The sequence below is a fragment of the Alligator sinensis genome, unplaced genomic scaffold (genome assembly GCF_000455745.1).
Source record: "Alligator sinensis unplaced genomic scaffold, ASM45574v1 scaffold248_1, whole genome shotgun sequence".
Taxonomy (NCBI): Eukaryota; Metazoa; Chordata; order Crocodylia; family Alligatoridae; genus Alligator; species Alligator sinensis.
Window position 1 is genome coordinate 1889925 of NW_005842130.1, and position 17866 is coordinate 1907790.

At 42.2% G+C, this 17866-nt stretch overlaps 1 protein-coding gene across 1 annotated transcript in view; it reads right to left on the reverse strand.

The window, feature by feature from the left end:
* Positions 1-488: 488 nt before the first annotated feature.
* ICE1 (interactor of little elongation complex ELL subunit 1) overlaps positions 489-17866 on the reverse strand; it is a gene marked incomplete at its 5' end in the record, with an annotated part of 54848 nt that continues 37470 nt past the window's right edge. The window contains 5 exons of the mRNA XM_025205795.1: positions 489-1555; positions 2431-2529; positions 10994-11100; positions 13352-13542; positions 14695-14855. Coding sequence (XP_025061580.1) covers positions 1374-1555; positions 2431-2529; positions 10994-11100; positions 13352-13542; positions 14695-14855 — 740 coding nt within the window. The remainder of the gene's footprint in view (positions 1556-2430; positions 2530-10993; positions 11101-13351; positions 13543-14694; positions 14856-17866) is intronic.

Here is a 17866-nt window from a genome sequence, read left to right on the forward strand (position 1 = left end):
TGATGATCTGATGAGGTCCCTTCCGACCCTAGCATCTATGAATCTATAATAGCCTCAACATGAGATCTGTTTACATGTGAGCAGTACAGCTCTAACCTTGCCAGAAGTAATCTTCAGCAGCACTACTAAGGCCAATAAAGCCTTCAACATGTTTTACCTTGCCCGAGAAGGCTATAGATTTTTAAACAGGTTTCAAGTGTTATGCCACTGTCTACTACCCAAGAAACAAGGCTACCTATACCTAAGCTTTCCATTTTAATGGGGATGGGAAATCACTTCTTACTCATAACTCAGCTCATCATATGGATAAAACAAACGCTAACGTGAACACACACCATGGTAACCAACAGTTGCTGAACAAATGCTGGAAAAAATGGCCAGTTTTTCTAAAGACGATTATCTATTTTGGACAGCTGCCTCTTAGCTCTTTTTTAAAATGAATTGCTAATTGAAGTGAAAAGTGACTGCTATAGACACAGGATTGTTTTGCATTTCCTTTTTATTATAAAAATGTTTTGAGACATTTCCTAAAAAAAGCCTGATGTGTACACATGAAACTACATTAGAAGTTTCAACATTTTAAAGATTTTTTTTAACCCAACTTCCTATATACACGCACTAAAATTCCCAAAGTGGAACAACATCAAATGTGAAACACATTATAGGAGTATACCATATATACAAACTCACAGAGATCCATTACCTCTGAATCTTTTATACTATATATAACATTGTTACACAAGGAGCCCATTCCCACTTGCCTTATCCGAGTAGACTCATTGACCTCAATGAAGCTAATTACAAATAAGTAAAGCAGGATGCAGGCCAAATATTTAAGCTTTTACCATTGGGATGCCATCTTCCATATAAAATATAATAAATACACCTGAACAGTTATTTTATGGACAAACATAAAACAATATTTTTTTCTTTTCCCTCAATGCAAGGCTTTGTCTTCTGTTTTGGCAAATAGTCCATCAAAAGGACAAGAGGTGTAGTAGCCAGATTTTCAGCTAATGGAAGACTAATCAAGACAGAACCTTTCTATTTTAAACCAGATACTCCTGGACTACAAATAAGCCAATAGCTTTTATATAACTGATGACTTATACCAGGAAGAAAAAAAGAAGAGAAAAGAAAAAAAAACCCTAAATATTTCTGGATGTCTCTGCAGCAGAAAGGGCAAACAAAATCCTTCAGTGCCTCCTTTGTTATTCCCAAGGGGGTACACAGTGCCTATGTAATTAAATGGGTGCATATGCTTCATGGCTTTTTCTTTTTTGTATTGTTGTAAGAGTTCTTTTTTAAAAAGGTGCCATCCAGTGTAATAAAAGGCACTTTTTCCATAGATGATGAACCTCCTTCCCAATGGCTTAGTTTGATTCTGCTGTAGATAGGGAGCTGAGTTCAGTTATGCCACTATTGACTGCAGTTGGGATGCTGTTAGTAGCTGCTGCTCTCCAAGGTTGGATAGCCTCAAGAATTCCTACTGGATTGCTTGGACCCAAGTCCAAGAGTGCATACACCGCTGCCAGCTGCACACCCCATGGCACACCTGCAAAGAGTTGATAATATCTTAGCGTCAGTCCACACAAACTCAAAACTATTTTACCTGAACCCAAGAATCTTAACCTCATCAAATATTAACATTTAGTAAAACAAATTAATAGGCAGTATGATGATCAAAAATATGAAGCACCATTTTAAAATGTGTATGCGTCTTTCACCCATATTTACCATTAAAAAACTAAAAAATTATCACCCTAAAATAAACTTCCAAATTCAAATGGAGCTGGATTTCTAAAGAGAAGTACATACCCAATTCTCTTGTGTCCCTTTGAAAATCTAGTAATAACTGTTCTGTTTCTACCATGATTTCAATGGTGTCTTCTAGGCTCTTCTGACACACTAATTTCCCTTACAACTTGCCTCTAGTCACTGCCACTTGAACAAGCCAAAGAGATCACTAATGGGCTCCCAACTAGTAAAGGCTGAGGCTAGGGCCCAATTGAGGAAGAAGGTACTGTTCTGTATCAGTCCAACTATATACTTGCTCAAGAACCTTCTCAGAACTTTCTGAGAAGATTCTTGAACAACTGAACATTATCAGTTTCCTGTTTACCAAAAATATTCAAATATCTTTCACTGGACCAACAAGCCAAAAGTGGTCTAATCCATTAAAATAACTTACTAAAACAATTGCTCTAACTTCCGCTTATCTTGGACTTCTCTTCCTAGACCTGAGGAAGGGTGCCCCACAGCCTGAAAGCTTGTTCCCCATCTCTCAACTATACCAATGCTTCAAACTCCCAAATCTTGCTTCTTACGGCCCTGGACCACCACAGTGTCACCACTGCCACCATCATTACCACTAAAAAAAAAAAAATCACCAGAACATTTAGAGGATTTTACCATGAAAAAATTTCTTACCTTCTTCTTTTGCATGCTGTACAAAGACTCCAATTACAGAACTGATGTTTTTCACAGCAGAAGAAAGTCCTTCCTTTAAACCAATTTGGCTTAAGCGACCTGAAGGAAAAGAAAAAAAGGTTACTGTGTGCCTCTATGATAAATCACTGTTTCAGAGACAGCTTTTCCAATTTGCAGGAGAAAGTAATAATTGAAATCAAAGTGCTGACTGTAGAACACTGATACTACATATGAAATATGAAGGTCTAGAAAAATAGAACTAGTCACTGAATATACCTTGGGAAAAGAACCCCCTATTATTATACCATTTAAGACTAAGGATCCCAAAGCACTTTTCCAACTTACCTGAATTACACAAATACAATTTAAAAAAAAAAAATCAAAAAAAAAAAAAAAAAAATCACACAATTATCACAGTAAAACCTCTGGAAAAAAGGATGCAACAGTTGTTTAACTGTGCTCATTGTGGTTTAAGATAAAAAAGACAAACAGTGTATACAATTCAAAGTGCAGAGGAAGTTTATCTAACCTGATCAACTTCAAGTATAGGCAAAATATTAGTTAGTGAGGCACTAAAGCTCAAGAGCTTTGGTGAAATGGGGGTCCAGGAAGGGTGGTTGTTCCTCAAGGGAGTGATCCTACGGGCGCAGGAGACAATCCCATTGCGCATAAAAAGGGGCAAAGGGGCCAAGAAGCCCTCTTGGCTGAACAGGGAAGTCCAGGAGAGCCTAAGGGCAAAGAAAGAGGTATACGGCTGTGGAAACAGGGGGTAGCTACCAAGGAGGAGTATACCTCCTTGGCTCGCACTTGCAGGGAATCAGTTAGGAAGGCCAAAGCAGGATTAGAACTTCGGCTGGTGACAAAAATTAAGGACAACAAAAAGTCCTTCCTTCAGGTATATAGGGAGCAAAAGGAAGGCACAGGTAGCATAGGACCACTACAGGACAAACTAGGGCAATTGGTGACAGAGGGGGTGGACAAGGCTGAGCTCTTCAATGAATTCCTTGCATCTGTATTCCTAGACAGACACAGGCAGGACACCAGCCCACCAACTTTTAGCACAGACGTTGTGAAGGGGCACTTGGAGGGGCTGGATGTGTTCATATCAGCGGGCCCGGATGAACTTCATCCAAGAGTGCTGAAGAAATTGGCCAGTGTCATAGCAGAGCTGCTGGCACGGCAGTTCGAGCACTCATGGTGCTGTGGTCAGGTTCCAGAGGACTGGAAAAGGGCCAATGTGGCCCCTATTTTCAAGAAGGGGAGGAGGGAGGAACCGGAAAACTATAGGCCAGTTAGTCTCACCTCTATCCTTGGGAAAATGCTGGAAAAAATCATTAAGAACCACATTTGTGGGAGCCCAGCAGGGGAAATAATGCTGAAAGGAAATCAGCACAGATTCACTGCAGGTAGATCCTGCCTGAATAACCTTGTTTCTTTTTAGGACCAGGTCACAAAATGCTTAAGATGCAGGAGTCAAGGTAGATGTCATCTACCTAGACTTTAAGAAGGCCTTTGATATGGTATTTCATTCTGTTCTCGTAAATAAACTGACAGGATAAGATGTAGATGATTACACAGTCAGGTGGGTGGCAAATTGGCTGAGGGGTCGCATCCAGAGAGTGATGGTGGATGGGTCAATATTGATCTGGAAAGATGCGAGCAGTGGAGTCCCACAAGGCTTGGTCCGTGGACCGGTGCTATTTAATGTCTTCATCAATGACTTAGACAAGAGCATGGACAGCACCCTGTCCAAGTTCGCAGATTATACCAAATTATGGGGCAAAGTTAACACACCAAGGGTAGGGAACTGATTCAGGTGGATCTGGACAGGTTGGAAAAATGGGCAGGACGAAATAGGATGCAGTTCAACAAAGACAAGTGCAAAGTGCTGCACCTGGGCAAAGAGAACCACCAACACATTTACAGGCTGGGGGAACGACCTTCTCCGCAGCACAGCAGCAGAAAGGGGTCTTGGAGTCATAGTTGACTCCAAAATAAACTTGAGTTGTCTATGTGACAAAGTGATCAACAAGGCTAACTAGCAAATGCATGACAAACAGGTCCAGGGAGGTGATGCTTCCTCTCTATGTAGCCCTAGTCAGGCTGCAGTTGGAGTACTACGTCCAGTTTTGGGCACCGCACTTCAAGACGGATGCGGAGAATTTTGAGAGGGTTCAGAGGAGGCCACTCGTATGGTGAGAGGCCTTCAGGCAAGGCCCTACGAGGAGAGATTGAGGGACCTAGATCTCCTTCAGCCTTGACAAGAGAAGGTTGAGAGGTGATCTTGTGGCTGCCTATAAATTCATCAGGGGAGAGCAGCAGAGAATAGGAGATTCTCTATTTACTAGGGCACTGCTTGGAGTAACTAGGAACAATGGCCACAAAGTGACAGAGAGCAGATTTAGGTTGGACATTAGAAAGAACTTCTTTAACGTGAGGGTTGCCAGAATCTGGAATGGGCTTCCAAGGGCAGTGGGGCTCTCCCCTACCCCGGGGGTCTTCAAGAGGAGACTGGACAAGCACCTAGCTGGGATCATCTGACCCCAGTGCTCTTTCCTGCCCAGGGCAGGGGGTTGGACTCGATGACCTACTGAGGTCCCTTCCGACCCTAACATCTATGAATCTATGAATGGGGGAAGAGGGGTGCATACAGTCACAGAACAGGGGGAAAAAAACAAGAAAAGAAGAAAGCAAAAACGCATTATTCAAGCAAATTAAACTACACAATGACTAATGTTTATAAAGTACCTTTAACCCAGAGATTTTAAAGCACTCCAAATGAACAGATTTCAAATGTATGAAGGGGTTAGTTAAATCATGACTGGCAAGGTAAAAATACCTAAAAAGTGAAAAGTCACAAAAGTTTAAGAGTGCATAAAAACAAGCAGAACAGAACAAAGCAAATACCACATACAGCAGAAATGACTTGACAATGCAAAGCAAATCAACCAGAAATGCAGGGCCAACCCACAGCTTTTACTTAACACAAGTGATCTTAATTAACACAGCTACTAGAATCTATTTTAGATTTCATTTGAAGTACTGTCTCCTGCAGTACTATGCGAGGGAAGAATTGATCCTTTAATAATTCAAAGAGGGCAGTGACACCTACTGGAATCTACAGCATTTTATATAGTATGTAAATGCAAGTGGAAATAATATTGTGTGGACTGAGCAACATAATAGGAAATCATAGCCCACAAAGAGCTGATTGGTTACATGGTCTACGCTTAAATTTCTAGACACCAAATTCATTACAAGACTATTCAGATACTGTAAAACAGTCTACTAATTTCCTATGTAAATAATACCTGTAGTAATCAAGGTGACAAACACGCACGGCCAGGATTTCAGCTTTATATTCGGTGCTGCAAGGTTGTTACTCCCTCCCCACTCGCAACATAAGCACCATTTTGCCCATGGCACATACTTTGAAGTTAGGATGCATAAAATATAAAGTACTGAATATACTAATCCAAGACTACGAATCAAACGGTAAGATAAAAAACCATCCCATCAACAGAACACATTCTGATCAATGTATTCAATTACTCTGCAAAACTAAGTTCATTGCTAGGTACCATATAAACAAAACAAATGAACTGAACTATCATTACATGGTCCAAAATCCTTCAGGAATCGACTAATCCTAGTCAGCATTGACTAGGATATTGTGATACAACTGCAGAAGCACTAAACTTTTATGTCAGTTTCCACTCAGAATTCTATATTCAAGTCTTTATTCTTCAGAAAGCACTGAAACACGATTGTCTAGCTGGCAGGCCACAATGGGATAAATTGTGGACCCCCGCCCAGCTCCCACCCAACCACTATTGCCTTCATTGCTTTGGCTGCAGCAGTAGCCTGGAACTCCAGGCTCCCATCCCTCGAGCTTCTTCAGCCTGCCCCTGCCACAGGGAGCAGCACAATGCAGCCTTCAATGCTGGTTAGCCTGCAGCCCAGGATGCCCAAACAGCCCAGTGCAGTCAGAGACCTTACTGTAAGGAAGCTAAGGATGAGCTGGGGTACCTCGGTACACAATGCAGTGGGGGTGCACAGTATAGTGGAGGGGGAGCATGGTTCAGCATGCAGAGTGCCACAGTGGAGCAGCAGGGGGTGCAGCACAGCCATGCAACCCTGCTGGTATGGTCCCCCAGTCGCTTAAAAGTTGGAAAACGCTGCACTGAAAGATCTCTATCACAGCAAGGCTTCCTGAAATTGTGGACAGAACATGGTCTTGGTGGGTACAAGGTATGATTTATTAGAGATACATGTGGATACAGTGTTTCAAAGAACTTATTTTGGTCTGGAGGCAACTTCTAATTTGTTTTCATTTATCCAGCAGGGGTGTGCAAAGCGGGCTGTATTCGATTCGGATTTGGCCCGACTCGGGGGACAGCGATTCGATTAGTTGATTGGATCATTGTCCCGATTCAATTAGGCCGAATCCGAATCTGAAGACTCGATGCTGATTCGGAGAATCAACGATTCAGCCATAGACACAGCTTTAAATGTTTTTTCTTCATACTTCAAGGTACCAGGTGTGGCTCGTGAACACTGTGATGATGGAGCACATGGAGCATCCCGCAGGAGTGCAGGGGGCCCTCCCTGCATGCTAAGCAGCAGACCCAGAAGTGAACCAGAAGTACTTCTGGTCTACTTCCAAATCCGTCACCGATTATGTGGGGGACCCCCCCCTGCCCCCCAGCCTGGCAATCGGCCACGGGGGGGACCCCAGGTGCCCCCCCCCAGACCCAGGAGACACCAGTCGCCGAGCCAGGGGGAGGGTCCCCAGCGTGCTCTATAGCGGATCTGGAAGTGGACCAAAAGTGCTTCTGGGCCACTTCTGGGGCCACCACCGAGTGCACTGGGGACCACCCCGTGCTCCAGTGGGACGCTCCATCCGCACTACCATCTCAGCATTCGCAAGCCTTGAGGTATGTAGAAAAAACATTTAAAGCTGTATCTATATCTGAATCGCCAAATCTTTCCGAATCTCTCTGAATAGATTCAGAGGGTTCCGATTTGATTCGGAGAGATTAAAGGGTCTCCTGATTCGATTCAGAGATTCAGCCGCCAAATCGGGCCAAATCTCTGCTGAATTGAATCAGTGACCAAAGCTTTGCATAGCTCTATTATCCAGTTCTGCCTGAAAGATTTCCAAGAGAGAGAGCAGCAGTCGCTCTGCCATTTCTGTCTATAAACATGAAATTTGTGTGAAAACAAATACTGGAGTGAGAAAATGTAGGTGACATTCAGTTACTATGCCAGCTCAGAAACCACAGGATTTGCCATTTTCTTCAGTGTTCCTGTAAATAGTCCCTCCATATAATTTGGCACAGATATGCGGCTAATACACAGTTTGCCAGATATTTCACCTGATCATATGGCACAGAAAATCATAAACTGGTTCCCTCTGATGCTTCTCAGTCCCTCCACGCCACGGTGCAAGTACAGCTGAACAGGTTTTGTGATGCATCAAACTCCAATGAAGTCAGGCTTAGTAACAGAAAATAAATCTTTCTGCAATAATCGCCAAACTTGACAATTTTCACAATGGGCTGGTTACAATGTAATTTAGCTCTGAAGTAGTGAAGTGAATCTGCCCAGCTGATCTAGCAGTATTCCCTGGTGAAGACAATGCTGTATTTTCATCATCTGTTTTCCCAGTCACTCTGCAGCTTCATGAATTCCTTAAGTTCTGTGAAAACCACACTGTTGTGCTTTGCTGCTATTACTTCCTGCAAGTATTCAATGCTTGCAATCTGTCATCTTGAACAAGGATGAACAATTGCCATGTTCAGATCACAGGCTCTGCAGACAGTATCGACTGCTTCAGGAAGAAGTGCAATGATTGTGTCTTGGGCTTCTCTGAACCGCCCATCAGCATTGCTGCGTCTCAGAACCATAACACATTGTGCATTCCTTTTTGATAGCCCACACAGCAACTCTGCAAAAACAGCTCTGCAAGTGCTTGCTTATTTGTCTCCCAGACTCCCACGCACTAGATAAAAATCTCACGGTTCCATTTTGATGAACGTACCACATCAGCACTGCTATCTGCTCTTTCACAAGTGTCATTGAGCCAAACTGCCCCCCCAAGCTGAAGAATCTTGCCACTTTCACTTGTGCCAGATGTTTGCATTGAATCTGTAGCCCTCCGACGCATCGGCTCGTTTTCAATTTGGATTCTGTGGTCACCCACCCAGATCTTAGAAAATCAGGCCCAAGTCAGCTGTTTAAAGTGTATTGAGATTGCCTGCGGTCTGAAGCCTCTCCATCTATAATGCTTCCACACAACATCAAAATTTTGACAACTTCCCACTAAGCATGTACTATTCATTCAATGTTTTTCTAATCCTGCTTCAGAAACAAGTGGGCTATTATTTGTCTTTCATCACATACACAAATAATGCATCAGCCATAGCAACTACAAATCTCATTTGTTTTCAACTTTCTGTGCCTCTGAGGAATCCTATTCCCATGGACCAGTCTGTCATTAGTGCTGATGCCAACTGGTTCTTTACAGTTTTCCAAAAACAAATCATGGTTCACAGAAGACTCCATCCATATGCTTTAAGTCCCGTGCAAAATTGTATTCATGAAGAGGCTTCAAATTGTAACTTCTACAGTGCTCACACCGATCTGATTTCATGTTTGTTTGGGAACAGAAAGTTTGCAGGTGATAGATAACCTGTGGGTTAAAACTGTTGCCTTTTGATATCTGTCAAATGGTCAACATTTGTATAACAGTGCCACACATTCTTCCTGGGTGCGAATCCTCCTCTCTTTCAAAACTGTACATCCTGCTATTTGGCAGTTGCGGGTCCTTCACCAGTGGACGTGGTTTCAACTTGAGGAGCTGCCTCTGCCTCACTAAAGTTTAGAGTGGTGTTTACAAGTGCACTTGGTTCTTCAGTGGGATAAGCTTGTGACACGTGAAAACAACAATAAAAATACAACACAACACTGAAGAGGAATAGCACCAGGTATTGTAGAGTCTCGAATGTCTAGTTTTCTACATGCTTTCTTACTTACCAGTTCAGGAAAACTACTATAACCATGACATTTGTGTTTTCTCTTTGTCAGGTGCATTTTGCTTTCCTCTTTTGGGAAACAGACAATCATTTTCTCTGCAGATTCACTCCTAAAAACACCTTTATATCTTAGGTAGTTTTGAATAATCTGGTATGGTACACTTTGCATTTCCTGCATTTCAGGATCAGAGACGGGGCTGTTAAAATCATCTACATCCATAGGCATTGACAGACTGTTGAGCAATCCTCTTGCAGCCCAGAAATGGCACATGGTGTGCTGTGGAGAGGAGACCTGTGTGGGGCACGTTGAGAAGGCCAGCAGCTGTGTGGTGCGAGCACTGGACAGGGGAGGGCTGTGTGCTGAAGGAAGAGCTTTGCTCACAAGGGGTATAGGGTGTGTGGAGAGACGCAGACACCCCAGACAGTCCCTGAGCTGGGAAAGGGCCCTGGGACAGAACTGATAAAGGTCCCCCAACCTGGACTTGCCTCATTTACCTGGACTTCCTGCTCCATGATCCCAGGCCAAACAAGCCAATGCTCCCCGACCACAGTCAGCAAGAAGCAGTCAAGCACAGTGCTCAGGGCACCCACTGGGGGTAAGGCCAGTCTGCTTACTTGGGTGCCATGGTTCCCACCCAATCTGTAGCCTAAGACTCAACCCTTGCCCCCTACATCTAATATCTATTTCCCATTCTTCAACACAGTCGTCACTCCAGCACTCACACCCACTTCCTCAAAAATCGTGCAGGCTCCACCCCAAGCAGCTCACACCCTAACATCCAACAGCTCCCACCCACCATCTTCATCCACAGCCCCCTCTGTACCCACGTTCCCCAGACCCAACATAGACCCTACTTCCTGCCACAGATTGCCATAAATCCCAGCAACCTCACAAGTCCATAGTGTGATCCACCCAGCCTACCTTCTACCCAAATGACTAGGTTAAGAAAGAACATCCCGTCTCATGTGCAGTCACCAATTTGCATACAGAAGCAAGTCAGGCAAAATGCAAATGTTCCTCCTCTCCCAAATTGGAAACAATTACACAACAGTACACAGCTTCCTCCTTCTCCTCTTGTGATGAATGATGAAGGTGGTCTATGCAATCACATCTACAACGCAGGAGTCTGCCAGAACATCTGTAAAGAGATGGAGCCCCAGAATACAGCAGCACCAGAACCTTCTCCACAAGGAAGTGGCATACATTAAAAGGATTCTTTATTTCCTACTAATACATCCCAAAGTCACTGAGCCATCAGAAATCTTTCAGACACCATAATCTAACAATTTCTCCTCTGAAGACTCAAATACATACCAAAATTAGGTCAAATTTCCCACATAGAGAAGATGAGATAAGATGTCTGCATAGGAAATTAAAAACGGTTGATTTATTTTTATGAAATCACATTAAAAGTAAATGAATTCAAGATCCAAAAAGCATACAAATACTTCCAGCAGTCACCCTGACATCTTCAGAGGGCATACCTATACAAAGTAAGGATTCAACTAAAACTTCAGTTACTCACCAATTAGCCTGAGTGCTGATGCTACAATAATATCTGGAATAGACTGAACAGCCTCATGTCCTTTTCTGTGCTGTATCCACTTATGCATGAGAGGCCAAAGCTCTTTACTGTGAAAAAAAAAACTGGAAGTTGAAAACGTAAGACTTGAAAGACTAATGTACTGATACGGAGCTACAGTCATGTAAGAAATGAATACATCGTATAGTTCTTCAGCTTACCATAAAACTTTTACCATTTTGTCTGATGAAAGATCTATCTTCTTGCAATTAAATTTTACATGCTATACATCCTGCCCTCTGAAGAGCTATAAACCAGCTTTTTCCCCTGCTTTTTTTAAGAAATAAAAACAGATCTGTTGTAAGAAATAAATTCCCCTAATAAGGATTCTCAACTAGAGTTTCATGGCAGGGTTCAGCGCCTTGGGATCCTTTCAAGGGTGTCACACAATATTAGCACACTTAGGTGTGCAAACCATTATTCACAAGGTAAAACCAGAGATTTCAAATAGGAATCCAGTCTCAAAAACATTCTAACTGGTTGTGGCCTGAGGCTTTTTCCAATAGAAAATTATTCTATAATTTTTATGTAGTAAAAAAATAAGTGAAAACTAAGGGGGGGGGGGTGTAATCCTGTTTCTTCACCAGCCTTAAATGTCTGGCAAACATCAAACTGGGCCCCAAACGCTTCACCCAAAATCTATCTGTCACCCCCTCTCTCAGCCTGTTGCACATGATTAGCATGGCCCTGCCTTCCATCCAAGGTTGCCCCGTGCCTCGGCTGTCTATACGTTTTTGGAAGATCCCAGGACTCTGACAAGAGAATGCAGTTCCAGTCATGACTGAGGGGCTAAGTTGCACATGGATCCTTTGTGGGAGTGTACACACACACACACACACACACACACCCCCGCCCACACACACACACACCCCCCCACACACACAGCACTGCTGTTCTGGGGGTTACCATGGCTTGAAACACTCGTCTCTGCTGAGGTCCAACCCAATGATCTATATGGTAAATCATGAGTCTTTTGGCTTTGGACTAACATCATGAAGAGTTTATACACTCTATAGGTAGGTGAAGTGCTGTTTAAAAGTGTGCTTACGGAGTACCTGTACTAAAACTTGCAGCAGTTTCAAAAGAGGTAAATGGCATCAATTCTACAAGAACTAAACCTATGGATATGTAATAATTTCTCTATATGAAAGTTATTACATGTATGTTTATTTCAGTCAGTGTTTTCAAATTTTTCCTTTGCTTCAATGTGCTCAGGGAGAACAGGGTCTGACAGTAAGGAGGTAGGAGAAAGGAAGTTTGGGCTACCTAACCCCCCCCCAGATTTATTTTCCCTGATGTAGCAGTGGGAGGAAGACACATTCAAGGCAAACCTCCAATAACTACATTCTATACCTCGAAAATTATAACAGATACATAAATTTCCAATATACAGAATCTAATTATTGAGGGGGGGTCGTCTTATAATCAGTCATTAGGTCTTATAATAGGTCATCATGTTCAAGTAAATACAGTACTTCTAACTTTCCAGGACATCAAATACTAGACCTTAACAGTTCTGCCTATACATAAAAATGGGAACCGTTAGGTTATTCACGATTTATATGACTCTCACTGGTAGCCTAAATCCTAATTAAGACAGTATATATGCAAATTTCACTACAGCTATGCTTTTACCAATTCTAAAAAAAGCATTGCCCTGAAATAGCTTTTGTGACATGTATCATACACAAAAAACAAAAACAGGGTAGCTTTTGTAATTTGCAGGGTGCTTACATCATGCCATGCCATACGAAGTTCTTCCCTTAAGGAATATTACTAGTTTAAATTTGGCCTTATACGTAAATTGAGGCTCTTACAAATAACTAGTATTTTTTCAAATGAGAAAACTTTAAACGCAAGTGCTCTGTTTAATCAGCCCATAAGCCGACCACTACCACATTTCTGTATATCATACACACACTGCACATTTCCACAAAATGTTTCTAAAATTACTATGGATACTAAGGCTGACATCAATTCCTGGCAGAACAGTACAGTCAAAAAGGCTTCTTGCCTCCTGAAGCAGAAACCAGGAAGAGACTAGACAAAATACAATAGTGTTTTTGTTCCATGCTAGAGTTTTGATTGGAATTAATACATCAGTTTTGAGGTGTGTTTTTCAGTCACTCTTACATCAGTTGGAAAGAAACAACTATTTTCAGAAGAGGCAGGTCAAATATTTTACTTCCTTCACAAATTGGTCTGGGCCAAGAGGCCAACAGATGCTCCTACAGCCATTCAAAAAACAAACGATTTGGGTAACTCTAACACTTTGAAGCAGGGAGGTGAGTCACACAATACCTAATGATATTGTTGTGGGTCCAGTCCCATTTCAGATGAGAACATAGTAGCTCAATGGCAAATATGTACTCCCAAGTGCTTTCAGGTAGGTCTTCTCCATACTGATCACTTGATTGGAATTCGAGTTTTGGACACAGCTGTATTGCCAAAAGTAAGCTTGAAACCATAATGCCTGCATCCAAAGGTGACTCCTGGAAAATTAAAGATTGATCTTTAAATGAAAAGTTATCTATCAAAAACTGTATGCAAGCTTTCTTAACACTGCCAACAAACAAATCACCACCAACTTTTCCTACTGGTATTGACTCAGTAACGCATACCATAATTTATGTTTTTATTCATAACTACGTTTTATATCCTCAATACTTGCCTTTCATAGACTGGTTAGGGTCCAACTGGATTACACGCACCTCCATATGAACAGAGGTTACTTAAAAGAAACTGTTCATTGAAAGTTACCTTTCAATTCCCACTTACGGCTCCCCAAATGCCAAGATGCAGAACTGAATTGAAAAGCATTGTAAGATAAGTCTCATGCAAGTGCAAAGCCAGCTACTGCTCACCAAGGAGTACCCCCTAAAACTGATAAATGTTTCATGGGCTAGTGTCAGATTTCATAATAACAATGGAAAGCCCACTACCTTCACAAGAACAAGGCAAAAAGAAAGCAGAGCAGGGTGGCACCTTAGCAACTAACTAGTTCAGAGAGGTCTAAACTTTTGTAGACAACAGCCTACTTTACCAGATGCTACAGCAAGTGCTGCCCTGCTTTTTGCCCAATTTCAAACTAAAATGACCAGCTACCTCTCTACTCAAGAGCAAGGCAAGGGCTCTAAAACACATGTACCATATGCCCTTGAGAAGAAGCCTGAGGATGATTTAGATGCATTTTTTTGTAACATAACTGTGGAAATCCTTAACTGTGGAGTGACTTAAAGAAATCCTGAAACTTAAGGTGTAGCAGGTATTTTAGGACTGCTGGGACCCCAGCAAAAATTGGGATTAGCAGTTCATTTCCATTTGCAGCATTTTAGGGTAAATCCTTTCCTCACTTGTAAGGCTCCCACGGAGGCTTAAAAAATACCAAACCCCCCCACCAACTTTAAAAAACAAAAGTGCATGTTAAAAAAACCCAACAAGGTTTAAACAGGAAAGAGGGTAGCAGGAAAAAGCAAAACAGGCAGCAGCATTAGCAGCTGTATACTGTAACAGATTACTTGGGAGACTTCTGTTGCGCCTCTCTCTGCATCCTTCTGCCTGCTAGTGGTTTATCTAGGCACTAAGCTTGCATGCAAATTAGCGCAGACCTAAAGCCCCATTCAGATAGCAAAAGTACAGGTTACCTTTTCCCAGTTCAAATAGGCATTCAGACATTTCAGCACCTCTCCTCTTGCATGTTGCCTGGCAACTAATTGCACAGCTTTGTTAATCACACCTTGGAAGGAGAATATATCTTGCCACACGCTTACGATAAACAAAATCAATTTCTCAGATTCTGGAAAGTCTAAGAGAGAATAGAAGAGATCAATCAAAGGGGAGATAAGTCTCTAATAACTTTTTTTTTTTAAGTCAGCTACTCAGACTGCAAGGCCAGCACACTTCTTTACAGGTGGTTCTTGCTTAAACCATTTCTTGACTGTATAAATTAAACATACAACTGGCTTTAAAACATTTTACACTGTCAAAATAGTTCTTTAGACCCATTTTCAGAACACCACGCAGTCTCCCTACAAAACAGTTTTTGCAAATGCCTCTGCTGAAACAGAAATAGTGGGAGCTGGTAGTCAGGGTTGTAAAGACAAATTAAATACAATGGTCAAAAATCTTTACCTGCCATTAAATAATTCTTACCAAATCTTTGGTGTCAAATTGCACTGTATCCCTAATCATGCTGTTAGCTAATTCAGTGCCCTCTCTTTTGTGTGGGTTACCCACCAAGCAAAACATATTTAACATACAAAGAATTTTAAAGCCACCACAACAGTCAGAAGACCTCAGGAGTCCTGGTGTTGTAGCTATAATGGCCCCAGGCTACAGAAGAAAGACGGACATGTAAGAGTGGGATTAGTGTCTTGAAGGATTTTAAAGACAATCGTCAATTCCCATTTAGGCATCTAAATGAAGTATTATCCATCCAACCATCTTTAACTTGACAGGATTGCTTTAATCCAACATACCATGTTATAAAGACCACCACTAAAAACTTAGCTAAACTTAACATTTGTTTCCAAAATAATTAGGGAGCAATCATTACCATGCTTACAGGCAGTGGGTTTTTTTAATGTTATTCTCTTATTTTCACAGTACATTTTGATAACCGCCCCAGAGCAGTACCCTGACGTCAAAGATGATTTAGATAAGACTCTGATCGTCAAGTGGAAGCATCCGTCATCAAGGTCACGGGTCTTTTCACTTCAGTATGGACAGGTCTTCTGGAAAGACCATGACCATGTTACATGTGGATGGATAAATCCGTAGATATACAGACTGCACACAGCCTTGTACTGAGTTATGATAAACCTGGCAAACTGCATCAGGAAAGACCATGCATCTTGGAAGTCCAAGGTCTACATTCACTGTTGCTCTTGGGTGAGCAAGAAGTTTGTTGATGCAATGGTATATGGTTTTTTGAACCACTTCCTGGTATAGCCAAGGTCTTCACCATGTTTAGTGAGGCCCTGGAGTCTCTTCAATTCATCTGTGGGACAAGAATGGGAAAAAAACTGTGCCACATCTGGAAAAGATGAAAGGACAACAACATGCAGCTTGCTGTGCATGGAGACGGTGTTTTCCCTCATTATCTGCCTGTGTTTCTATAGGCCACCAGCTGACATGCCTCAGCTGGTTTACAATTTGCCTCTGCGTAATGGACAAGCTAGTCCTAGAGACACTGGATGATAAAAGTTTTCTAGTCTAAGGCTGCACAAACACACACGGAGGTGCACAACAAAACTACAGTTGATAAGGTAGAAGTACTGAAACAAAGGCATGTGGGGATACTGAGGAAGGATTAGCCACAAGTCTCTTCTTGCTCCTTTTCATGGACTCCTTTAAAATCCCTTCCTGACACACTGTGCTGCACAGAGGGGGTGGTGGACAGGTGGGTAATGAGTTCCTACTAGGCTCAATGGCAAAGGAACACTTTTTTGAAGGAGGGTGCCATTCTGTTGGAAGTATGCACTAGGGCTGTGCGAAGCTTCGGGTGCTGATTCAATTCGGAGGAGATTCAGCCCGATTTGGTGGCCGAATCTCTGAATCCGTATCGAATCAGGAGACTAATGAAAAGGTCCAAATTGATTCAAAGCTCTCCGAACTGATGTGGAAAAGATTCGGAGAGATTCGTGGATTCGGGCAGTCCCCGCTCACTGCAGTATGGAGCTGGACCCGGACTACCGAATCAAATCACTGTCCCCTGAATCGACCATATCCGAAGTGAATACTAACCACTTCGCACAGGCCTAATATGCAGCCTCTGTGGAGGAGGCTGGTTCCAGGGATGCCACCATAATCACAGAATCATAGAAAAGTAGGTTTGGAAGGGACCTCTGGAGGTAATCTATTCAAACCCCATGGCTCAAGGCAGAATTGTCTCCACGTAACCTGTCCTGGACACATTTGTTTAACCTGCTCATAAAAATCTTCCTATAATGGCGATCCTGCAACTTCTCAAGAAATATGTTCCAGTACTTAACTACCCTCATAGTGAGCAAGTTCCTTCTAATATGCAACCTGAATTGCTGTTTCATAGTTTGAGACCACTGCCTCTTGTTCTATCCCCTGCAGCCACGGAGAATAGCTTATCACCATTCTCTATTTAACCACTCTTCAGGTATTTGACGAATTATCAAATCTCCCCATAGTCTTGTTTTCTCCAGATTAGATAATCTTAGTTCTTCCAGCCTGTCTTTGTACACCATGCTTCCTAGGCCTCTAATAATTTTTGTTAGTCTACACTAGACACTTGTCCGTGTTTTACATGAAGTGGTTGATCTAATAAAAGATATCAGATTCACCCAAGGAACCTTGTCTTACATGAAGTGTGGCACCCAAAAGTGGTGAGCACTCCAAGTGACGCCTCATCAGTTCTAAACACAGAAGAAAGATTATCTCTCTTAACTTGCAAGGATGCTTCTGTTGACATAGTCCAGTATGCTATTAACTTTTTTTTTTTTGGCAACTGTTGGCTCATATTCAATTTATGGTACACTATAAGCCCCAGCTTCTTTTCCACAATATGGCAAACTAGCCAGTCATGCCCCAGTCTGTGTTTGTGCATGCAGTTGTTGCATCTTAAGTGGAGGACTGCCTACCCTTATCCTTATTGAAGTTCATTCAATTAATTTTAGACAATTTCTACAATTTATCAAGACTATTCTGAATCCTAATCCTACCCTTCACCATCTGCAGTTCTACCTAGCCTGCAAATTTCATCTGCAGATTTGCTAAATGTGCTCTCAATCCCATCCTCCAAATCATTAGTGAAGCTGTTGAATAATATTGGAGTCAGGTTTCCCC